We start from the raw sequence: 25,743 nt of genomic DNA on the forward strand, positions 1-25,743 counted from the left end.
CACCCCCCGCCCCCCACCCGCCTCACCCCGCGCCCCCCCTCCCCAGACACCTCCAGCTCCTCTCAGGTCTGGACAGCTGAGCTGGGTAAGACACAGACGCACGTCTGGAGTGGCTGGGGTTGGGATGTCTGGGCATCTGTGCTTCCATCTATCACATTTTTTTTTACAATCTCCTTTCGCCCAGCTGTAGTCTGGCAGGAAGGGGGATAGCAGAATGGCTAAAAGAGGCATCTGATAGCTTGTAAAGATTTCTTTTCCTAAAGCCTGGTCGCGGGGAGACAAACCGTAATTGGAATTGACAGGCAGCACCGCCATCCTGGTCAAAGCTCTATCTATTATCATGTAAGAAGATGCTTGAATTCCTTCCCAACTTCTGAGGGAAAGAAAAGTCTCCTCCCGCAATCTCTAATAGAAAGGACAGTGAAAAGGAGTAGCTTTGAAAAGGATCGGTCCCCTTACAGTCTAGAACCAAGCCTGGACATGAGAATCAGGGAAACTACAGAAATACTGGGAGGAAAAGAGAGCGAGACAGAGACATAGAGAGAGGGAGTGAGAGAAAGAGAGAGGGAGGAAAAATACTGTCTGACAAAGAAATGAATAAAACATGGCTTACCACAGCAAGTGCGAGTCCACACAGAATTACTTTTAGCCTTGCCACAGAACTGTTTGGAGAAAGAGAGTAAAAATTCAATACGTTATTCCTGTGCGGGATTTGATTCTGACATCACAGATCCATTCATTACAAAGTAAAATATTGGAATAATTGGACGACCACACTTGAAAACATCGGTCAAAGAAGTTTCACAAAAAAGGCCATTTTTGTGGGGGTATAGAAGCTAGAGTGGAATACTAATAATGGTCTTCAATTCTTTCTAAAAAGTCAGACATTAAGTATACGGAGGTAGAGGAGACGACTAAATTACATCAAAGGAATACAATTAATGTGTCCGATTCCAATTGTGAGATTTTGGTAAAGTTTTGGGTGAAGCTCCATATTTAATGTCAAAGGGTTGAATGGACACATTGCAGCGTCTTACTGAGGCTTACTGAATAACTTTCACAGTTTTTCTCTGTTTTATTTTGAATCAATAAATGTCTTTAAAATTTGGGTCCAGTGTCATCTGAAGTCCAGTCTTCTGTTCAGGGAAACCGCCATCTTTACTTTCAGTACTTTCAGCTCAGCTTAGAACACACAATGCAATCCAAAACACCAAATTCCAACACAATTCATCTAGGTACTTGCACCATGTGAACATGTTCTTCCTTGGTAGAATCAGAGTCAATGGGTCCACGATCCACTGTGGGCAAAAAAGAACCCTTTACTCAAATGAAGATGGAAAGAGATGGAGACAGACAGAGAAAGAGAGAGAGAAACGGAGAGAGAGAGAGAGAGAAAGGGATGGACAGACAGAAGCCATGAAGTGTCACTCAGTCTTGCGTCCGCAATCGATCAGCTTGCCCACTCTCCTGACTTAAAGACGAACAAGAGACGGAGACAGCGAAAAACTGAACAACTGCCTGCATCAATCAGCTGGGGCCTGAGTTGTAATAGCCTTGTTTCGAGGGCTGGAGAAGAGGAGAGTCAGATTTACTGCCCCTCTCACACTGGACCACTGTCCCGCTCCACCGCCGCCGCCTCCGCCTCTCTGATGCCCCCGCAGAGTGTTTGTTTGGTCTGCGCCGCTTCCCCTTATTTCAAAAATGAAAATGAGTCCCTTGGCAGGTCATCCCATTGTGTCACCTTATGGGGGGAGTTATCTGGTCTGGGGGTGTGGGGGTGTGTGTGTGTGTGTGTGTGTGTGGTGGTGGGGGGGGGGGTCGGGGGGGTGCTGGTAGCTGTAGTGAAGAAGATGACCAGATGGAAGAGGAGGGCAGAGAGTAGAGATGAAGAGGGGATGGAGGGGATCAAATTGTTTTCTGTAGCATTTTTTGGAGGGCCTTCTTGGAGATCACTACCGTGCGAGAGGCTTTTTTCTCATGTGAGACTGACTTAAAGTTACGTTTCAAGCAAGTTTCCATGTTTGGGAGTCATGCATTCCAAGTTCAACATGAACAAAATATGTCGACTAATAAAACGTATTCAGCATGCATTGTGATGGTGTGCTTCTGGCAATCTACAGTACACTTTGCTGTGCACATACAACCCCACCCACTTGAAATCTGCTCAGCAGATTTGCTGATATTATTGCATGACCCCACGCAACATATGGTGGCAATCCAAACAAAGACATTGCCATTTTCAATGAGGCATGGTATTAACCCAAAAGGGAGAGTGCATGTGTGTGACAGAGAAAGAGTATAAAATACAGTCAGAGAGAGAGAGAGAGGGACAGAGAGAAAGAGAGGGAGAGAGAGAAAGAGAGGGAGAGATCCAATCCAACAGAAGGGGGATATATTAACCCATGAGATAGGGCGTGAGAGATTGACAGAAAGACAGAGCAAGAAAAAGAGAGAGTGAGAGAAAGAGAACGAGAGATCCAATCCTTTTGCTCTAACCACCAATGGAAACCAGAAATGAAGCTGAGGCTCAATCAAGGCGGCCGAATCGAGGGCTTGTGCAGCTTCCAGCTCCCACGGCACGGCCGGATTTATTTTGGTGGTGGTGGTAGCGGGGGCTTCTGTCTCACTGGGATGTGGGAGAGATGGAAAAGAGAGTGCCGCACGACTGACACACAAGCAGCTGTCAGCACCTTTAGCTTCTTTCGCTGAGGTTACGGAAGGAGACAGGCCAACAGCTGTTCACAAGAAGGATTAGCCACCCTCCGCTGGTGCTGCCGACGACAAGCCCACCAGGCTAAGCCCCCCCCCCCCCACGACACACACACACACACACACACACACACACACACACACACACACACACACACACACACACACACACACAGTCTCACACACACAGACACACTCTCTCTCACACACAAACACACACACACACACACACACAGCCCTCCTGAAGAGTCCACTGACCCCAGATTAGATTTACTGCCAATAAAGCCACTTCCTAGTTGCTCAAGTCCAGATAAGTTAATTCAAAGCCTCTCCTTACAAACAGCAGCCTGATTGTGAGGTAGCATTTATTTTTCATGTTTTTCCTTTGAAAATAGCAAATTGATAAGGGGATGTCCATTTCCTTCATCTGTCTAAGGACACGAGCTGAGGGATCAGCTGAGGATAAGGACTGTCTATCTCTGATGATGGATTAATTACAGAGAGACCACAGAGGGGATGCATACACAGTATCCATCTCCAGACTGTCCTTTAAACTGCAGAGAATCAATTGAACATCCTTAACTACAACGACAAAAGACTGCAATCTTTGGTGCAGGCTGTACTCAAGGGGAACAAGAAAAACTGGGCAGTTTATCAAGAGTAGAGCATTAGATCCAAAGAGATTTAAAGGAATTTGGTCAAGTGTTTTACCTGTAGGTGTGTACCCCTCTTTCAGTGCTGCAGATGATGCTTATCCAGATGTTCGCTCTGCAGTGAGGACACTGCTTGAACTCCCTGAGGCTGGGTCTGTACCTACGTCATTGGCATGCTGAAGTGACTCTTGTTTTGCCATGCGTCTGGAGTGGCTCTTTTGTTCATTCTTACTATTGAATGTACCACTGAATTTACAATAAAACCTGTTAATTTACGGGTCGACTGGATCAAATAAATCCTCGAAATCGAGATAATACCTTTCCTCTGCTGTTTATTTCCACCCTTATGTATTTTATGTGGGCATCATTTTAGTATTATTTATATTCCTCCATGTTACATTTTCTCTAGTCTATTAGTAGTTGATAAAGCAGCCTGGAAACGATTGTGTTATCACCGACACCTAGGCCACGGGAGAGCCGTCCTCCACGCCTTCAGGCAGCAGTTAGCTGTGCTTATCGCCTCTTATTGTCACTAAATCCATCAAATATCTATTTGCATAAATATCATTAGCTTCTGAAGATAGCACACTTTTTCGTCCAACCTTGCTTTTTTCACACCTTCACTGTAAATTCTGTCCAAAGAACAGATTCTTAGATTACGTTCACAGTAAGCAGCGTTTCATTTGGTATCAGTGTATTGAGATTGTAAGCATGCCTACATTTGTGTATGAGCTTGCCACTGCCTTTCCACACTGTAATTACACAGCACTATGAGAGGTAGTCTACTTTACAGTATGACATGGCAACATTGAATGCAGATTGAAAATCAGCATAGAAGATGAGGAGGGCGGAACACAATCAGGTCTGATTAACCAGAACTACAGTCCTCTGACTATCAAGGCAACTACTGAGGGAGAAGGTCAACACAGTTTATGTTTAATTCTGAGACAGACTGTCTCGCAGAGCCAGACGGTGCAACATCACGTTTCTTCACTATCAATGGCTCTGCATGTCTGTATGTGTGTGTGCTTGCGCAATAGCGAGAGGTGACAGAACGCAGTCTTATCCAAAGTGACAACCAGAACGGTGGCATTGCCACCTGCCCGTGTGCGAGTAAGTCCCTGGCAATGTGTTGTGACTTATCAAGCCTGCCTCTCTTGTTTCCGGTATAGACAGGTGTGTGTGTGTGTGTGGAGCCATTTGGAGTGCATTTCCTCCGTTATCTCAAGGTTTTGCTCCACTACCTTTGATGGATATCCAGAGGGCAGTCAGATGCTTTCACCGCGGCAGTCTCCTTCATGCTTGCGTCATGGAAGAGACGTACATCACTGTCACGCTGAATGATGTGCCTATAGTCAAGTCTGACCCACCAGTCAATAAAAGGAGTGGTGACGGATTGACTGAAACAAAACCATGTGAGCCACATGAGTGACAGAATACCCCTTTGTGCTTGGGGGCATGTTCAATGAAAAATGACATAACAAAATGTGAAAGGAAAGGTTGGTACACTTTCAACAGATTTCTCGAGTCTATCTCCAGTGCTTTCTGGCTTAAAGGATTCTCAGGGTTGTATGTCATGTTTTAGGTGACATGGCTGAAGAATGAGTGGGCTAGCCAGTGATGTAAAATCACTTTTTTGGCACATGACCGCCTATGCATTTCCCATCGAGCTTAAGCAAAGCGTGAGTGGCATCCACATTTGAATTGATCCTAATCACCTGTCGTCAGGGGATTATGCGTGTGTTATCATGCTGGATGTGGCTGAAGGTGGGGAAGTGCACCTAGCATGAAGAGCGTCTGGTGACATCGAAGATGATGGAATGAGAGAACGTGGGAAATGAATTACCAGACCGCTGAAATGGAACAGTGGGAGCCTCGACTGAGTCCAAATGAACACCAGGGAACCGACCCCCCTTACACCATGGCACACAGACAGTACTACGCCCAAAGACCAAACTTTGGTGCCACCACCCCTGCACGTGTCCCCATGGCGGCCATCATCAAGCGCTCAATCAGCTCCAAACTGAGGGTGTGTGCTCATTTTTCACTTTAATGAGGCTTTCAGAACCCTGCCCATGTTGACAGGGCACGGGAAGGCTCCATGCCCCCTGATAACACAGAGAACATTAGCAGCCAGCTGGAGATTCCTCTCCTCTCTAATGGGCAAGCAGGGCAATGGCCAAGATAGCTATGGGTGGGGGGCTCCCAACTAAGGCTGCAGAATTCAGTGTTTATATGCATCAGTTATGGCTTTTAATATGATACATGAGAGAGAAAGAGAGAGAGGTGCTTGGCTCTCACATTATCAGGAATTCAATGGTCCTGTATTTGAGCAGAGCAATCTAAGGCTGCTCTTATCACAGAGACAGCTGTGTCTTGGGGAATTCAGTTCTTGAGATAGTGCAAGTGTCTTAACACTGGGTGCATGTTAATTTCTGCACAAAAGTAAGGCAAGGCAAGGTAAATGTATTCATATAGCACATTTCATACACAGAGGCAATTCAATGTGCTCTACATACATAAAAGCAAAAGGAATGTCCAAACGAAAAAATAAAGACAACGTGCTTAAGAGTGCAAAACAATGAAAGAAAGAAAAAAATATATAATTTTAAAGAAAAGTACATAATTAAAAAATAAGTGATATAATTAAATTGAAAGTAAAGTGCAGTACGAATAGAGTGCAATTTGTAGAGCCAAATTATAGGCAAAGATAAATGCTTTTACATTTGGGGCACATCAAAGATGTTCTGGCAGTTTGTTCCAGTTGCATGCAGCATGACAGCTAAATGTCAAGTTTGGACTCTGGGCTCTACTAGCTGACCTGAATCCATGGATCTAAAAGCAACACTCGGCCCAAACCATTGGGGGCCCAAACCATTCCGTGATTTATAAACTACTAGCAACACTTTCAAAAGTAATAGTGAGTATATCTGCAAAATATGAAACAGCACTAACCATAAATTACAACAAAAACACTGGCAATTACAGGTTAATTAACAAACCGCAACACTGTGTTGCATACCGTATCTGTGGCCAAACAGCCATGCACTTCTTCATTGTTCTCAGTATACGAGTGCTTCAGAATCCTCTTATCACTCAAAAACGCCCTTTACTTTGCCAATCAAAAGACCCCATCAATCCTCATGCCGAGATAATAGACATTCTTATCTGAGTGGGAAACACGTCTCTCCTTATGATACCCCGTTCATCTAATACGCTGAGCGAAGTATTGATTCTTTGAGGACCATAAAATGTGATGTGATGAATTCTTATTGTGGGCAGGTTATTTGTGACAAGGCTCCGGTGGTTTAATCGATAAGGGGTCGTAAGGTTTTACTGAACGTCATACCTGAGCAAAATTATGTTACTTTCTTGTCTTGCATTTCATATTGCAACTTATGCTATTTGAATAAAGTAAGGATAGCTGTTTTTTACTTTTTGATCCAATTGTTTAAATAAATATATTTAGCAATGCTTTAACAATGCCTGTCTTTGTACTGTTTACATTAATATTACTATTATTTTACGGGAAAAGCAGATATGGTGCCAGTGAAGCCTTGTATTCATCTGTAGGCATCTGGTGGCCACGCGAGTGGACGAGAGGGAGAGTGGGATGGAGAGAAAGAGAGCGCGCGCGTGTGCGTAACGGTGATGAGTAGCCTGAACTACAACTGGCTGGGATCACACCTTTCCGCGGGTAGCGCGCGTCGTGCGCACTTTAATTAGAGCAGGACACAAGTGTAGTTATCGGGAGAGTGGCATTCTCACCATGTCTCAGGGGGCTTAACTTCAGTCGCTCAAATTTCAGTGAAGGTAAGAGTGCCTAGTCGTCTCCGGTGTTTTTCCGTCACTTACTTGAACCGTGTTCCTCTGGTTAGCAGCATCGTCTATCTGCTGCTTTCATGAACTTGGGTCAGACGTCGGAGCGAGTCTTTCGAACCGCGGACGATGAAGACCACTCGGAAATGCCGTGCCTTGTTGTCCGTGAGTTTGAATCTCGTCGCCCTTTTCTTCTCCACTACGGCATTTGTCACCACGTACTGGTGCGAGGGCACTCAAAGGGTCCCCAAGCCCAACTGCAGCAAAGAGAGACGGCATAACTGTATTGACTACGGGGTAAATGAGACTGACCCGAGCAAAGTGCATTACAGCTGGGAAACGGGAGACGACAGGTACCTCTTCAGATATTTTCACACGGGAATCTGGTATTCCTGCGAGGAAAACATCCACGGGGCAGGTGAGGCATCCGCATCCATTAGCCTACATACCTATTAACCTCCCTGTGTGGCTGTCCGTGTAAGTACCCTTGGTGGAAGATGCTGTTCAGCACAGCAAACATTATGTGATGCTCCGCTTGTGCACTCATTTCATTTCCCCCGTGGCTTAATATGCAGGGCTTTTACGTAAAGAATATAGACATATTCTCATTTAAAATTGTCTTGGAAACAGATACTCACATTCTTATAAACCCCGATAAAGATCTGAATGCGTTAATTTGTATTCGTTGAGTGAAGTGCGTATCTACAGGGAGACTGACAAAGCAACTTCCGTAAAGAAAAATTATACCAAAGATTAAGAGATATTGAAAAAGGGGAATGGAGACCATCAAATGGTATAAGTAAGTGCCTTTAAGTCAGTTAACAGGAATGAGCAAATGATGTAGAAAAATGCAAAAATTGGTATGGTTTACTATTTAGGTGTTGAACAATATATAAAGGGTAATAATTTTCTAAAGCCAATACTCAAACGTAGAATCGTCACACAGTACTACGCGAAGTCTGACCTTTCGAGAAAGTGGGTATTGGGAAGATTCTGCGTGTAGTATGAGTTTTATCATCCGAGGTAAAAACAACCCTCATTACTTTATCGAAACCGTCTGCTACCAATGACAGTCATATACTCCCTAATGTGTGTGCTCCTCAGTGGAACAGCCTGAAGAGTGGTCTTACACGCTTAGCTCCAATGTTCAGTAAAACTGGATGGGTTGGCTCGCAACTCAAGACAGGTGGCATCGATTTACTAGTGAAGTTGCTGGGTGGAAGATGTTTACACGGGCAATCTGCTGACTTTTCGTAGTGCCGTCCTCGGGGCTGGGGAAAACAGGTGGTAGAGAAATGTTTACAGAAAACATTTCGAGTGAAGATCAGTATAGTAGGGGTTAGTTTTGTTTTTTTGCCAGTTTCATTTCACAGTGTCTGTCATGACGATGCCCTGCACTGTGGAGCCTAGGTATAACAGCATGTGGCTGAGGTACTGGGGAGGTTAGTAGAGAATAGGGTGAGATGTTTTTATTTTTTAAATGTATTTTATTAAGTCAACCTCTAGCCAATGGATTGTAAGACAAAAATAAAACGAATGCATACAACACAAGTTAGGGATATGTGCCATCAATTGAAACATTAGCATGGTGCCTAACTCAATAAGACAACAAAATATGGGGTCCCAAAAAAGGTGGTCTTGTGGCTCAATTTGCCACTTGTTGGGGATAAGTTGATCCAGATGACAGGGTAAATTGAGCCATTTGGGAAACACTATTGTGTTAACCAGATCCCCAAATCCCCAATTCTGCTGATTTTATTGGTGTTCATGAAATAAATATTACAACTAATTTATCTACCGTTCTGAAACCTGACAATGGTTTGCCAAGTCTCTAAGCTTAAGAAATAAACATGGTCTTACATTGAATTTAACTTTCATTCTTTTGAGGAACATACAAACTATTTGTTTTTCACTTCCAGTGTAGAATCTCAACTGCATGTTTAGCATAATTGCAAACGTTTTATATAAACTATAAATATAATATAAACACCAACATGTCACATAAAGTTCTGAATATCTGTATAATCACAAACTCTATCATGTCACATATGTATGGAAAATGCTATTTAAAATGCCAAAACAAGAGTGATGCTTCTACATCATTCACAAGGAGGTAAACAAAAACTAGGGGTACAAGCACATGGTAATATAACCCCTATCTGTTTGTCTTCTGTAATTGTGTGACATGGCTGCTGTTATGCTACATCTAAAATATGAAATATGATGTCAGTTATTGATTGTTAGGATGCAACCCTAATTTAAACACCAAATGTTTTACGTTACTTTATGTAAACCGTTGGTTCATCTTACCCCCAAGGCTCTGGCTCATTTTGGGGAAAGTGCTTAGTCTAGCAACCCAGAACTGCACTTTTGCTAGTTCACTTACACGGTTTTTACACACTGCCAATTTATCAACATATATTTTTAAACTGAGATAATACTGAGATTATACTGATAGGCCAAAAATAAATGACAGGCAAAAAGTATGCTTGTGAAAAAATATGCCCACCATTTCATCCTCATGGTATTTTCTTCCACAGCAAGATAAAAAGGGGAGAAGGCAACCTAAATTTAGGGTCACATGACAAAAAATGTGGTTGCCCAGATACAGGTGGTGGGTCTAGTGGCCCACTGGCTCATCTTACCCCACTCTGCCCTAGTACGGTCTTCTCTGAATACATTACACGTTCATATAGTAGATTATGCATTTAATCATCTGACTGATTCTCAGCGGTGCCAGTTCAGTTTCCAGGGCTCTGAATATGCAAGAGTTCATCATTTGAAAACTGGAGAGGAAAGGCTCAGTGTGTAATTGAGAACTGGTGTGACTATATTGCGCTACAAGAACACTAGAGGGCATCAAAGATGTTGATGGTTCAAAATGTCCCTATTTGTGTATGTATGTGTATGTGTATGTGTGTGTGTGTGTGTGTGTGTGTGTGTGTGAGAGAGTGTGTGTGTGTGTGTGTCTGTGTGTGTCTGTGTGTGTGTGCGTGTGTGTGTGCATGCATGCGTGCGTGTGTGTGTGGTTGATGTACAGTACCTCAGCTCTGAATGGCAAAGGTATTTTTTTTTTAATGTCTCAGCTGATGAGGTGAAAAATAGGACAGATGTGTGCAGATGTGCCACCTACTAATTCCATTATGCAAAGCACCACAGAGCAATTCCCACCATCTCAGTGGTGTCATTCAGCTGCTTCCTGCAATTGTAATAGCTTGGGAAATGTGGGAGTCTTTGTTTTCACTTCTGCGCTTGAAGAGCTGATTCCTGTTACCATTACATCAACTTAACATCACATAATGTTCAGTTATGAAAGAAGTTCAAAGTTTAGGAGAAATATTGTGTCATTATAAAACATCATACAGAAATGCACATATTGCAGCCCCATAACAGGTCTACAAGGTCTAACGTCATCTGCACTGTGTGAACAGAGGTAGCTCTCGACACATGCTGTTCATTTCAGTAGTCAGTGGACAACTGAACTAACCGAAATCTGACCGAATTTGACACATTTGAACACAGAATTATGCACAGAGCCATTCGCAAGGCGTACATGTGGGATTGTATAATGGCGCCATTGATTAAATATTACAGCACACACACAGATGGTGTGGTGCTAAGCTTACAGTTTGCACGGCGAGCTCTTAAATCCAACACCAACAATTCCACACTAGCTTATTTTAGCCCTGTTTGTTCTGATCTGTCACATTTTCCTCCCATCCAGAGTGGTTTGGGGTGTGTAATCCTGTTAAGAGACATTCGAGGCAGACAACCTTTTTTGAGCATGGCAATTTGGTTTGTGCGGAACACGCAATTCACACCGCTGTCATTTGTCTCTCATTACATCTTTGCACGTCCATCTCATTAAGAAGGAGCTCACACATACAGTATGACGTTAGTTCCACAGTAGTTTTTTTATTTTTTTTATTTAGCGAGCTGTCACGTCCCTCCCCCACCGTCCTTGAAGATTACACTTTGTAGAAGGACACCACGGGTCTGTCGCATGAGTGCTGTTCTCGTGTCAGTCGTATGATGAAAACACGTCACATTCTGAGACAAAAATGAGTACCCAACTGAGATGAAAAAAAGAACAACTTCCACAGCTAGAGTAATTAGTGTTTTTGAGCCCTTTCGCACCCTCTGTAACTTTTGAAATGATCAAAAAGTGATGGTAATAGCCTTGAATTCAGTCATATTCATTAGCACACCAATTAACCTTTAACAACCCCCCGATAGGAGATTAAATATACAAGGTCTCAATCAGAAGGCAGAAATCTTTGCTAATTAGAAAGTGCAAGGACCTAAGGAAGTAAATTGCTCCGGGATAATTGCACCTTTCCATGTTATAGTTCCTGACAGCTCCTTTGCTCTCTCTCCCTCATCTGTCATGTTATTTCACCGTAACACTGTTGGCACGGCGACACATTGGCTTTCATGGGTTCACAGTGAGCACAAAAGCCATGGCCTTGTGGCAAAGGCATTCTTTTGCCATTTTTGTTTAGAGAGCTGAACATTGTTTGGCATTCCATTCAACTCTAACGAGGCTGTGTGGTTCCAGTTATCACACGTCGCTATGGCACCCGGCCTGTTGTAACACCCTCACAGCAAATCCCTTTATTTGGCCTGTAAAATTGGAATGGGAACAAACAGTTGTAAATTTGACAGTTTGACGACAGAACTACAGGCAGCCTCTGTAGACTGCGGTACAGGATTCACCTTTTGATGAGCTGAAACTACAGTAGGTTACAGGGAATCTTGATGTGAAGAAGCCAAAAAGAGACAGAAAGTGAAAAGAAGGTAAAAGAGGATGGAATCTGTGTTATGGTGGAACCCTCTGAGGGTTTATCTGAGGCTGCTGCACCTACACAGCTGTGGCACACTCTTGCTACTGCAGTTTGATCAAAGCAGGGCACACTGCTTTTGGAGACACACTTTAGGAGACACTGGAGATTTTCTAATGCACTTTTGCAGTGAATTATTCCCTTTGAGGATCTGAAGGTGCTTGCCTGTAGAGCTTTTTACAAAGATTATCATTTAATTCCTCTCTCTTGATGTACGATACCTTGAAGCTCCTTGGCACGTCATTGATCAGTAACTAGTCCATACTGTTTTTGGTGAATATGTAACAAAAGTTCCAGTTCCACGTTCCAAAATAGAACACCAAATATCACTTCAGTGCCACTCTCTATGAACAAAAGCACTTGCCAACTAATTAACATGTAATGAAAAGAGGTGGATTTCACACCATAAAAGCCTCCTTGGTTGACCCTTTTGCCCACTGTAATGAACCTGCCTTGTTACATGTTTCACTAAGCACTCCTCTTGCTCTTAGTGAAATTTGTGGAGGGACTTTTCAATCATGCAATCAGACTAAACTTTTGCTAATGCACAGCTGAGTGCCCCACATTCAAATTAATTAAGAGTTTAAACAGGGAGGAACTGGCAGATGAGTGGTAGGGCGGCCATTTTTCCCTTGGTGCAAGGAAGTTTACTGACTGTTCCATCTGCTCCTCAGCTCTGGCCTCATGGTCAAAGCCCATGCTGCTATCACCTTTGCTGCATTCCCTAGACATCATCATCAAGGAACAGTAAAGAGTGGGCCACTAAGGTTTTGAACTGTCATTGCTGTCTGCACCATACTCAACCAGGTGTGGGTGTGTGTGTGTGTGTGTGTGTGTGTGTGTGTGTGTGTGTGTGTGTGTGTGTGTGTGTGTGTGTGTGTGTGTGTGTGTGTGTGTGTCTGTGTGTGTGTGTTTGTCTCTGTGTGTGTGTGTCTCTGTGTGTGTGTGTGTGTGTGTTTGTGTGTGTGTGTGTGTGTGTGTGTGTGAGTGTGATGTTGTTATACATCATTCAAAGCATAAATTCCAGTGCTGAACCACGAAACATGTATTCAGTATTTATTGCAAGCTGTGTAATGTAAAATAGTACTGTAGTTAACAACTTAACAACAGGAGTATGGTGGTGTTTGTCATTATATAAAACGGAAGCCCCTAATGTTTTACCTCTCTTTCACTTTAAAGCCATGGAATTTAACAAAAAGCATTTTAGTGTCATCTTGAACAAAGCTGAACTCTTTTGAGGTTTAACGTTTACTGCCCTCACGGTTTGATTTACACTGACTCTGAAGTTTTGTCCTGGAACTTTTCCAAGTCCAAGTTTCCTGACATGGGCGAAACTTGTGATTTGTGATTCTGTGCGTTCTGCTGGAGCACTGACGCGCTAACGATGCGGTCGCCTTGTGTCTTCCCAGGTGAGAAATGCAGGAGTTTTATCGATCTGGCCCCGGCGTCGGAGAGAGGTGAGTGATGGTGGTCATTAGCTCTGCGAGATCTGACGTGTGGCCTGCATGCGCTACCGTGACCAGCACTCAACAGATATGTTATCTTGATGTGTTACTAGGAATCACGAGGGCGGCTTTCTTTCACAGTATATTTTTCTTGTATACGCACAAAAGTGGTTTGTTCTTTAAAGGCATGGTAATGTTTTCATGGTCATTTTTATCTGTCATGTGTGCCATTATGCAAATATTTTCCAGATATTTTATTAGCTAAATGGTATTTCCTTAAGGAGGGTTTATATGGTCCTACAAATAGCTAAAGCTGTTTTGATGACCTATTACAGTGTCTACGTTGTCGTAGGAGGACAAGATGCAGTTTCTATGCTTTTGCAATACAATACGAAATTTTCTTTAGTTTGAATAACTTAAACTTGTGTTATCTCAGTGTCGTCTTTGATGAACAATATAGTTCATCCAAATCTGATATCCCCCCCCCAATGCCAAAATGTCTATTGTCAGTCATCTGCAGAGTTCAGACTAATAAGATTTCCAAGTAGGCTCATTTAATTGGCTATCTTTATTCAGGAAGTCTGACCTTTCCTTTGGAACCGCTAACAGGAATTTGGCCCTCCCACCCCAAGTCATCTCTGTGCACACTGAATGTATTACCACAGCCAAATGACAAAATCTTCATAAAATTTTCATAAATTCATACTGCAAATCTAATCTGCCCCCCCCACCAGTGCTCGTGGTAAAAGTTATTCTTCTCTGTCTACTACACCCTCGGAGCAGTGATGGCGGCTCTGTGTCGTCTTGTGTCACGAGCCCTGCGGACCGGCTGGTACACACCAAAATAACTCAAGCGTGACAAGAGAGATGGTTAATAGACAGTCACACGGTTGCACATTCATCTCCCAAATCAGCAATGAACAAAATTGACGAAGAATCCAATGTGATTCCTCATCTCTTTTTTATTTTTCCTTCTCATGCCGCTTGGAGAAAATCTCTTCTGTAGTTCTGTATCTCAAACTCATAGCTCACTAGCCAGAATTGACCACAATTCAAAAGATCTTCGATATGTCAGAGAGCACATTTTCTCTCTGCAAAGGAGACAGCTGCACCTTGAAACCAGTTTATGCTTTTTAGCAGGTTGTTACAGGACAGGTTTCTTTTTTTCCTTCAGTCTTAGTACTCTTGAACTCGTGAAGATGAGCACTTCAAACGTCCCTCAACTTTTCACCGTGCCATCTTATCTTAGCTCCCAGCTTTTATCACGATCTAATGCACACTGCTGTGCGCTCTATCGTCGCTCTCTAATCTAAAGTTTCTTAAGACGCGAACGAAGCGGCGAACAGAGGGAAAACTGACAAGCTAGAGGAGACTTTGATGAATTTAGATCAAAGTTAAAAGCTGTTGTAAATAGACTTGTAGTTGTGCTTTGCGTGGCTGGAAGTTCTCCTGAAACACGTGGAGACAGCAGTTTCTGGGTTATGCAGTCCTTTAGGATCAAACCCCTTCTCGGTTTGAGATAAACAACAGATTGCATTGTTCCCAGATTGTTCTCAATGCACTAGAGTAAATGTTTACATAAACAACATTTGGTGATGCAAGAGAGCCTGCTTTTAGTACAATTGTACAGGTGTTCCTCTTGTCCTGTCATTTCTGCCCGACACTAATGAGTAACTTTAGCATATTTGTTTTTTTTTACATCTGTGGCGGCCCCTGTGTGTGTCTCTCTCTCTCTCTCTGTGTGTGTGTGTGTGTGTGTGGAGCTTGGATGTTTTGCATTGTGTTTTTTCTTTGTTTTATTTTCCATTTATAAAAAAAGAGAGAAACATGAGTCTCTTTTACGATCACCGAACCCATACTCGTTTGTGATTGCGGGTATTTCTCCCCAGACCATTAGACGTCTTTAGTCTCATGGCCCTGTTTTCATCACAAGTGCTTTTTCTTCCTGCTGCCACCCTCTCAGTAACTCATGGGGTACATTCTTCATGTGCTAGTCCACTAGAGGATGCCCATGCAGGCTCCATGCCCAAAACAATATGAAAACATCTTTTTATTGCTCCAGCTCTGTCAAACGCCTGTCCAGTTCCTAATGATGAAAGGTGGAGAGGAGCTGCTGTAGTCTCACTCTTGCAGAGCATATGAAGAGGCCTGTCAAGGAGAGTTACAGCTCTCTGGTGCACTGCTCACACACTGTGTGTGTGTGTGTGTGTGTGTGTGTGTGTGTGTGTGTGTGTGTGTGTGTGTGTGTGTGTGTGTGTGTGTGTGTGTGTGTGTGTCTGTCTGTGTGTGTGTGTGTCTGTCTGTGTGTGTGTGTGTGTGGGTTTGCATGGTGATTGTTCTGCAGGTGTCCTTTGGCTGTCGGTGGTGTCTGAAGTACTATACATCATGCTGCTGGTGGTTGGCTTCAGCCTAATGTGCTTGGAGCTCTTTCACTCCAACAACGTGATCGATGGACTCAAGCTCAACGCCTTTGCGGCCGTCTTTACTGTTCTCTCAGGTACCGGCTGTTTGGCGCTCACCTCTGTAACCTCCCAGAGACGAGTGTGAGGGCATGTGTTAGGATTTACCAAGTCACGGTGTTTCAGACGACAGCTCTGTTGTCCAGGAGACGCTGTTTATGTATAAGCCTCTGCTGAACAAATGTGAGCAAATCTGGGTGCTGTAGAAAGTGAAAAAGTCTGTATGATAAGTTAAAGGTAGTAGTTCTGTAAGAATCTATATTGTTTAAAGATAAAGGTCAGTAAACCTAATCTTGGCGTCATTTGAACAGGTAAGTCTGTATTCCAAATAATCAGTTAGGCCGTTTTCATGTCAGGCATTCCAGAAATGTTCCCAGTTTTACCTTTAACAGTCAATTTGACCTTCGCACTGTACCTTTCGCCTTCAGTCCCATTCTCATTCCCAGTCTTATTATGTGATCGACACCTCTCACACAGGGGCCTGCATTGGGCCAGCCTCACTGCATTAGGCCAGCCTCTACCCCTCAGTGTTGCCCCCCCCCCCCCCCTTCACTCCCCCTCTACCCCTGAGTGTTGCCCCCCCCCCCCCCCCCTTCACTCCCCCTCTACCCCTGAGTGTTGCCCCCCCCCCCTTCACTCCCCCTCCACCCCTGAGTGTTGCCCCCCCCCCTTCACTCCCCCTCTACCCCTGAGTGTTGCCCCCCCCCCCCTTCACTCCCCCTCTACCCCTGAGTGTTGCCCCCCCCATGGGTAAACCACTGCCAGGGCAGCTGCTGCTTCCTGTATTGAGATTATTTGATTTCTCTGCCAGTTCCCAGCACTCCTCCTCCTCCTCCTCCTCCTCCTCCTCCTCCTCCTCTATGCCCCTAATGCTCTGTAAGAGCTGGAAGCAGCACCACTTGCAGTGGTCTGACCAAACCTGGGGATGGAGGCCTTTGATGTAGCGCAGGAGAGGGAGCATGAGGTTTCAGGAGGTGCAGTCTCATACTGTGTGGTCTACCGATTCAAAGACGTGCTCTTTAAATAAGGGTGTTTAACTTCAGCTCCACTGTGTTTAGTAACACATTTTTTTAATTTCCCTCCAGATAAATGTTTCTACATATTTATCTATAAATAGTTAGTAATAGTGAGAACAAGAGGACATCCTTTGGTTTTCATTAAAGTAATTGTTTTGCCTCAACTGCCTCCCAGCATGGGGGGGGGGTCCCTAGTGTTGTGGGAGTCAATTAATTTACCCCCTTTTAATTTGGATTTTAATAACAAGTTCTAGAACCTTAAATAAATATGAGCTTGTTGTTGAACAGATTTGGACAGCTGGAAAATACGATTTTCCGGTTTCAATTGAATCGTTTACTCCTCTTCACTTTGGAGGCTTCTATGCGTTCAGCAAGGCAAGGCTGGATGACTGGCTCTTTTCATCTGATATTGGCCTCATTGCATTACTGGTTAATTGATTTGAAAACATTTGCATAGTCAAAGTCACCCAGTTGCACACGCACACGCACGCACACACACACACACACACACACACACACACACACACAAGCACACATACTCCAGTCATTAATTAGAAAAGGGAGAACATGCAAGAAACATACATTTTTGATTTATTACAACTAATAACTCAGCAAATCAAATGACTGGTTTCACAGCAAACCATTCATCTAATCATGTTATTAACATAAATCTGTAAGGCTTACCTCATTTCTCTTGAAATGCATGCCCTCATGCATACTCATACAAGCATACACACACACGCGTGCGGACACGGACACACACACACACACACACACACACACACACACACACACACACACACACAGAGTAAGATACATTCATGCATGCATATGTCTCTCTCAAATATTCATACTTTCTAGAAGAGTAAACCTTGCCAGTGATTCAAACATTTAGTGTACTATACTAAAGTGCATACATTATTGTTAGAGATGACCAGGAGAGTCACAAAAGAAGTAATTTAAATTCTTTTTAAATAATAATATTTCTGTGTGTGTGTGTGTGTGTGTGTGTGTGTGTGTGTGTGTGTGTGTGTGTGTGTGTGTGCGTGTGTGTGTGTGTGTGCGTGTGTTTCTGTGTTTCCCTCAGGGCTCCTGGGGATGGTGGCCCACATGATGTACACCCAGGTGTTTCAGATCACAGTGAGCCTCGGCCCTGAGGACTGGCGTCCGCACACTTGGGACTACGGCTGGTCCTTCTGGTCAGTACCACCACTGCCAGCACTGAGGCACACACACACACACACACACACACGCACACGCACACGCACACGCACACGCACACGCACACGCACTCACGCACACGCACACACACACACACACGCACACGCACACGCACTCACTCACACGCACACGCACACTCACTCACTCACACGCAGATGCACACGCACTCACTCACACGCACACGCACACGCACTCACGCAGACGCACACACACGCGCACACCTGGTTGAGTATGGTGCAGACACACGTGGGACTACGGCTGGTGCTTCTGGTCAGTACCACCACTGCCAGCACTGAGGCATCATGGGGGATTTAATGCTGCTACCCACATGTCTCTCAGAGATGCAATACATAACCCATACACCAACCATCATTTTACTCAATACATAACCCATACACCAACCATCATTTTACTCAATACATAACCCATACACCAACCATCATTTTACTCAATACATAACCCATACACCAACCATCATTTTACTCAATACATAACATCACAGATCATCCAAGGGTTTTGTGCTTGAAATGTGTTCTAAACAGAACGTCGGAAGGAGAGTGATGGCGCCTTTTGTGTCTTATCCTTTTCACGTGATTTATTCCCAGTTTCCTCTTCCACCTTGGCATTAGCCTCAAAGCAACACAAGATTATTCCACCTCTTCCCCGATCACCACCTGTCTTCCTTCCCAGTTGGGAATAGAGGAAGTGTGTGCGCACAGCTCTTGCTTGACTCCTGCCTGTACAATGCCTCCCAGCAAGGTGTTTCAGGACTCCAGTCAGAGACCTTGCCAAAAACACGCTTATCTGTTGGCGTAGGCTACTAAAGGCAAATTGGAAACTAGTCAAACTCGTGAAGGATTCCATAAAATAATCTTTCAAAACTGTAGTTGGAGTCCTGAGTTCTACTTAGAATGCACTACTCAGAACATGGTCTGGGGTGGGCTTTGACTCACCCCTTGATAATAGCATTTTTAGTCTTCAGCCCTATATTCTTGAAACGAGAGGGTGTGTTCACTGGGATATGTGTACAGAGGGCAGTGGAACTCTACCTGTAAATGCTTCTCTAAAAGCTTCGGCAATTCAGTCTTTGTCATGTTGAAGAGGTGCTGATCACAGGACTACAGTCACAGAGAGCACTTGGGACAAAGTGTCTTCACCGAGACAGCCTCTTTCTCTGTCTCTCTTTCTCTGTCTCTCTCTCTCTCTCTCTCTCTCTCTCTCTCAGTACCTGAAAAGCGGCCGTAAACATTTCACACAGTCCATCTAAAATCATGACAACCCATTCCACTTACTCTTCCATTAAGGCTTCACCAGCCAAGTGAATATGTATCCGCTTTTCACAGAAAAGGATCACCGTTCATTCAGTGTCTCCTTCTGTGTGTGCTTTCCTGCCGATATCATCCGAGTTTGAACACGGGCGGAGCCCTGTTTTAAGTGTAGGTGTGTGTGTGTGTGTGTGTGTGTGTGTGTGTGTGTGTGTGTGTAGGTGTGTGTGTGTGTGTGCGGTTGTGGTTGTGGCGCAGTGCGTGTGTTTTGTCTGCGCGCCTCTCATCGAAGCTAATGTCAAGGCTAATGAGGCGCGCCGGGGAGACGGCGGGCCGGATCAGACCGAACCGGAGCCCCGGCAGGTGTCTGGCGGTCGGGCAGGGCTCGGGGAGGGAGCGGTGCGGCGCGGTGAGATACATCTGGCCCTAATGGACTCCTCTCACTCACAGGCACTTCTCATTAATACCAGGCTCTCCCCACAGATTGAACACCCTTATGCGCCGGCAGGATGAGAGGAGAGAGGCTGGAAAGGTTAAGGAGAGAGAGACAGAGAGAGAGAGAGAGAGAGAGAGAGAGAGAGAGAGAGAGAGAGAGAGAGAGAGAGAAAAAGACAGAGCAAGAAAAGGGAGAAATAGAGTACAGAAGAGCAAATGGAGGAGAGAGGTTTGTCAATGCTACCAATTTGTATTTGTTTGCCTGAGTGGTCCCTTAAAAAAGCAATGTTTTGGCTGATTGAGAGTCCCTGATCTGAGAACCAAAGGGCCGGGTAAGGATCAGACTCATGTTTTTTAAGGACAGGCGCAGTGGACTTGAACCCTTTTATAAGGACACAAACACACTACTATAGACCCAGCTATATCCTAATATCCTTTGACTGGTTGTTATATAAATCATGCCTTACAAATTGATGTGTAATTTGGTGGCAGTCATATTGAGTGATTCCCTCATTAGTAACACAATCCCCATTTGCTTGTTAATCCAGGTAATTGGTGACTCCATCAGCTGCCTTCTCTGATACTCTCTGATGAAAGACCAGGCTGTGATTAGAATCATGTCAGTGGATCCGTTATGTAAGGGCCAAGTTATGGTAGAGAAAGAAACCTGTTGATGATGCTGATAGACACTCACCCACACCCACACCCACACCCACACACACACACACACACACACACACACACACACACAGCCACACCCACACACACACACACACACACACACACACACACACACACACACACACACACAGCCACACCCACACACACACACACACTGAAAGGAATTATTTCTATATCCCAAATGTATCGGAGACTCAGTCAGATTGTGATGAAAAACCAAATCCAGGTTTATTCTTTCAGTGGCGCGCACCAGAGGAGGAAAGAGAGTTAGATTTCACTGAGTGTGTGATCCACCTAAATCTCCTTCACTGAGTGTCTTTTGGGAAAGCACAGAATTTAAGCTGTGTGCATGCCAGGGGGGGTGGATCCCTAAATGCTAATTATTATATGTCTCTAGTCAGGGGGGGAAGCTGTGAGGGCTTCTCACACCTCATGTAGGCCAGGAACAGAATACACATGAGAAGTTTTTACAACTCATGAAATCCAAAGAACACTAAAATGACCACTAGGTCAGATATATTGAATTATTGACTATGGAATATATTTATTAAACTAACTATCAAATGTCGGTCCCTTCAACACACACACACACACACACACACACATCTGTAGTGTGTTTATGAGGCTTGAAGATTTTTCTAAGCGTCAATTACTTACATAACTATAAGTGTGTAACAGTAATTCATGAAATGGGATAGAGTGTGTAAATGGTTTGTTTTGTCTTGTGGATTCGGTAACTGTACTCTCTCTCCTCCCTCTCCCCCATCTTTTTCTCTGTGTATTTCTGGATTGTTTGGAGATTTCTAGTCTCACAGACGAAAAACACATTTTCTTCAAATTGCGGTTAAATGTGATGGCAAACTATAACAGAAAACAAGCTGCCTTCTGAGTCAACCGTTGTCAATTTCCATGTTGACTACCCTCGCTTCAGACTGCTCTGTTCTCAGGACCACTGCTTGAAAACTGGTACAAGAAGGACAATCAGCGAAATTTGATCTCAAAAGGCATTTGTGACATATATTGTAGCGAGTCACATCGATGCACGAGATCTACAGTTTATTACAGTCATGTGCACTTCCAACACTAAAGAAAGACTGAAGACGGATTGGGAGAAAAACACGAGTGATGAAAGCTAAGCCAGGAAGACTGGGCTCTCAGCAATGTCAGCCCTCGAGCACAGCTGCTGCATGGTCATGATACATGCATGTAGCGCAGTGTGGAGTGAAATGATTTGTAATTTTTGTGCAAAACATGCTCTATTCTGACAGGCCGGGAAGTAGTATTTACGCTGCCTGAATTACCGCAGATGCTAGGCTGATACCCATTAGGGCACCCTAAAATTGCTTCATTTGTCCTCTACCATCTGGACGATTTCTTGCTCTCTCTCTCTCTCTCTCTCTCTCTCTCTCTCTCTCTCTCCCTCTTTCTTTCTCTCCCTCTTTTTCTCTCTCCCTCTCTCTTTCTTTCTCTCTCTCTCTCTCTCTCTCTCTCTCTGTCTCTCTCACTCTGATGTATGTTATTTCCTGAACACATTTCCTTCGTCGTTTCTAGTTTCCTTTGCTGTGGAAAACCTTGAAATGAGCTGGTGATTGTACATGTTGGTGATTGTGGTGCTTGTCTATTTTGAGTTCTCTGATATCTGTCAATAACAAAGTGTGACCAATGCCTTGTGCTAGAAGCACCCGTAGATGCAGAGTTGTCCGTTATCACGATGGAGTAGTTAGCATTCTGGATCAGGAAGTAGCAATAATGAATAGAAGCAGCTAGATCAGTGATTAAGTGGAGAAAAAAAATCTTAATCTTTTTACATTAATCTGTTCATTCTAAAGGAGTTGATCCATGATCCATGATTCTTTATCGTTTATAGTCGTTCATGCTGATTCAGGATTTTCTTTTATTTATTTCATTTGATTTGAAACACCTGACACCTTTACCACCACACCACCACACTACTTACTCACAGAGATTGTACTTGAAGAACTATAGAAATACTGTGTAGAACTATAGAAATACTACTAGAAATAGTACAATAGAAATACTGCGTAAAACAGCACTATAGAAATACTACTAGAAATAGTACTATAGAAATACTGCGTAAAACTATAGAAATACTACTAGAAATAGCACTATAGAAATACTACTAGAAATAGCACTATAGAAATACTGTGTAGAACTATAGAAATACTACTAGAAATAGCACTATAGAAATACTGTGTAGAACTATAGAAATACTACTAGAAATAGTACTATAGAAATACTACTAGAAATACTACTATAGAAATACTCACTTCTCTCTGCTGGCTGCTGTTGTTCCTCCAGCTTGGCTTGGGGCTCGTTCACGTGCTGCATGGCTGCCTCCGTCACCACCCTCAACTCCTACACCAAGACGGTGATCGAGTTCCGGCACAAGCGCAAGCTCTTCGAGCAGGGTCTCCGCGAGGAGCAGACCTTCCTGGACCCCGAGGCCTTCCACTACTTCCGCGACCGCTCTGTCCAGTCCGTCTCCAGCTCGGTGGAGGTATACCCAGGCCATGGAGGAGGAGGAGGAGGAGGAGGAGGGAGTGGGAGAGGGAAGCTCCACCACGGACGCTCCACCTCCATGGACCTGGGCGAGAACTGCGACTCCCTGGGTGAGGAGCAGTGCTGAGGGGGCTGGGCCTGGGCCTGGGCCTAAGATGCCCAGGCTCCTGGTGACGGTGGCCTTGTATTGTCCGACGGGCGAACTCTACACTGGAGGTTTTTTCTCAGAACTGAGATGGACTGATGTTCTGGGAATAGGCATTAAGAGGGGAAAAAAAGAACAACCTTAAGTCAGATTTTACCTTACAATACAATAGAGGAAATATTTTATGCGTTTGGGGATGGGGATATACTGTATATGCATACATATAAATCTACTTATATATTATAGAGTATGAAAACAAACTGTTGGTACTATGATAACAAGGCTGTGCTCTAGCATAGAGATGATGTTAACAGCGGCACATTAACTGCAGTCTGAGAGTCTGTGTGCTTATGCCAACGTGGGTTGAAACACAAACACTGCCACACACTGACATATCGCCTGAGGCTGCTTTGGTGCCATTCTCCAGAGGGGACCTCAGTCATGTTTGCTTGTTAAATAGTCTCAGACCCTGGTTTGGAATGGTATGTTACTCTATAACCACCTACCACCTGATGCTGTGGGCAACACTTATTCCAATGTTCAGCATTTCACTGGAGGACTATTATGAATTATTTTCCTCCCGTTGTGAGGTCTTGCTAGAATATGCCTTGTTTTTCTCTCTCTCTCTCTCTCTCTCTCTCTCTCTCTCTCTCTCTCTCTTGCTCTTCTGTGTGCAAGTGTGTGTGTGTGTGTGTGTGTGTGTGCAGATGTATGTATGTTAGGAATCAAACTGTGCTCTCTATCCAGGTAACTGTACATAACTACATGGAAATAAGCTTTTAAGTACTTACACAAATTACATATTAATGTGCTAAGGCACACTGGTGTAGGGAGAGTAGACTTGAAATAGAATTATTATTGAAGTGGAATTAGAAGCAGGCAAAGGGAAACTCCAACCACAGTTGAACCCTGGCCAGCTGATTGGACAATTTAGAGTGTGCCCCGTTTATAGTTGTTTGCCAAGGGCCCACAGCGTGGTAATTATTAATGACCATAAACAATCTTACTGCGCATCCAGTTCAGTGTTAATTTCGTTGACGAAAACTATGACGAAAAATATTCGTTAACGACCTTTTTCCCGGGACTAAGACGAGACTAAGACGTGACGAAAACGGATCCTTATAAATAAAAACTATGACTAAATCTATTTTAACTTTCGTTGACGAGACGAGACGAGACGAAAATGTTGGTGGTTGACTAAGTCACAATTGTTTTTTTTTTCTAAACTTGTATGCACATCATTGGTTGAATGTTGCCCGGTCCTGTATCTATCCCTCCTTCACTCCCTGAGATGCCCCGACATGCAAGTGACGCCCTAACAGACGTTATGATGGCTGAAGTTCAAGCACTCGGTACTGGAAGAAAAATAAGAATAGATATCTGGACAGTCTTTAATTATAACTTGACAGAAAATAAAACACAATGCACCGCAATAACCGGAGAGAAACCTTGTGGCTTCAAAATAGGTGGGAAGAACACAACAAGAGGCACCTGAAAGCGCACAAGACAACCCTGCCATTTATGCCAAGGTAAATGAGCTAGTAACTGTCAATGATAATTAGCTAATGTTAACTAGTTATTAGAATATATTAGCCAACGTTAAGTTAACTTCAAAAGGGCAGTCGAGTGTATATGTTGTGTCAGCTTGTAAAACTAGCTAGTCATTTTCGATTGAAACCTCCCGTTTGGCTTGGCAAATGAGTTCCAAAACGTTTAGCTAGCTAACGTTAGCTAACTATGAGGTAGCATAGCTAAGTTATACTAGCTATTGATTGCTAGCTAAGTTATACTAGCTATCGATAACTAGCTAGTAAACGCATTGCAGAATGGACTATAGGACAGGCCACGCATGACATCAAGAAAAAATAAATGAATACGTGATTGGTTTACATATCCTTGTCTATTTATGCAATTGTTATTATCATTGGCATTACTTTCAACTCTCAAACTATCTGTCTAGCTAAATATGTTGGTTATCAGATTGCACAGCAATTCATATGGAGGATATGTGGTTGATTTAACTAAGGCCAGGTAGGCATAGTAGTTGTATTGTGTTATCACATCATTTGAATCTTCAAAATCTAGACTTGATATTCTCTTATATTTTAATGATAATACTGTTAATTAAGTATTGCCTTAAAATTATTATTTACGTTGAATTCATTGGAATTCAGCTGTAGGCATATAGGAGATCTGTATTTTAGAGACTAATTGCATCCACAGTTTAAGTACTGCAAGCTTGACTATTATGCAGTTGTAGACACAACACAAGGGGTCCCCGGGCCCGAGAAGGGAAGTAAAGGAGTTTAATGTGGCTATAAGATGGACTTTTAAATGTGACTAAAACTAGACTAAAATGTAATGAGACTTCGTCGACTAAAACTAGACTAAAATGTTCTGAATTTTCGTCAACGAAAACTAGACTAAAACTAAGGAGGATAAAAATGACTAAAAGTGACTAAAACTAATATGCATTTTCGTCTAAAGACTAAGACTAAGACTAAATCTAAAATAGCTGCCAAAATATACACTGA

At 43.6% G+C, this 25,743-nt stretch overlaps 1 protein-coding gene across 1 annotated transcript; it reads left to right on the forward strand.

Moving 5' to 3' along the window:
• The first annotated feature begins 6,687 nt into the window (after positions 1-6,687).
• Positions 6,688-23,191, forward strand: gsg1l (gsg1-like). The gene is made up of 5 exons (XM_031577095.2): positions 6,688-7,599; positions 13,432-13,479; positions 15,812-15,964; positions 18,030-18,141; positions 22,864-23,191. Exons 1-5 carry the CDS (start codon positions 7,311-7,313, stop codon positions 23,189-23,191), a joined length of 930 nt encoding a protein of 309 aa, XP_031432955.1. The 5' UTR covers positions 6,688-7,310.
• The last annotated feature ends 2,552 nt before the right edge of the window (positions 23,192-25,743 follow it).

Source organism: Clupea harengus, chromosome 1, assembly GCF_900700415.2.
Source record: "Clupea harengus chromosome 1, Ch_v2.0.2, whole genome shotgun sequence".
Classification (NCBI taxonomy): Eukaryota; Metazoa; Chordata; class Actinopteri; order Clupeiformes; family Clupeidae; genus Clupea; species Clupea harengus.

What these genes read in the sequence shown, in the direction of transcription:
- gsg1l (XM_031577095.2), top strand. Translation starts at nt 7,311, where the DNA reads ATGAAGACCACTCGGAAATGCCGTGCCTTGTTGTCCGTGAGTTTGAAT. An exon ending in CGTCTTTACTGTTCTCTCAG is followed by an intron (nt 15,965 to 18,029) that starts GTACCGGCTGTT and finishes TGTTTCCCTCAG; the next exon opens with GGCTCCTGGGGATGGTGGCC. An exon ending in GACTACGGCTGGTCCTTCTG is followed by an intron (nt 18,142 to 22,863) that starts GTCAGTACCACC and finishes TTGTTCCTCCAG; the next exon opens with CTTGGCTTGGGGCTCGTTCA.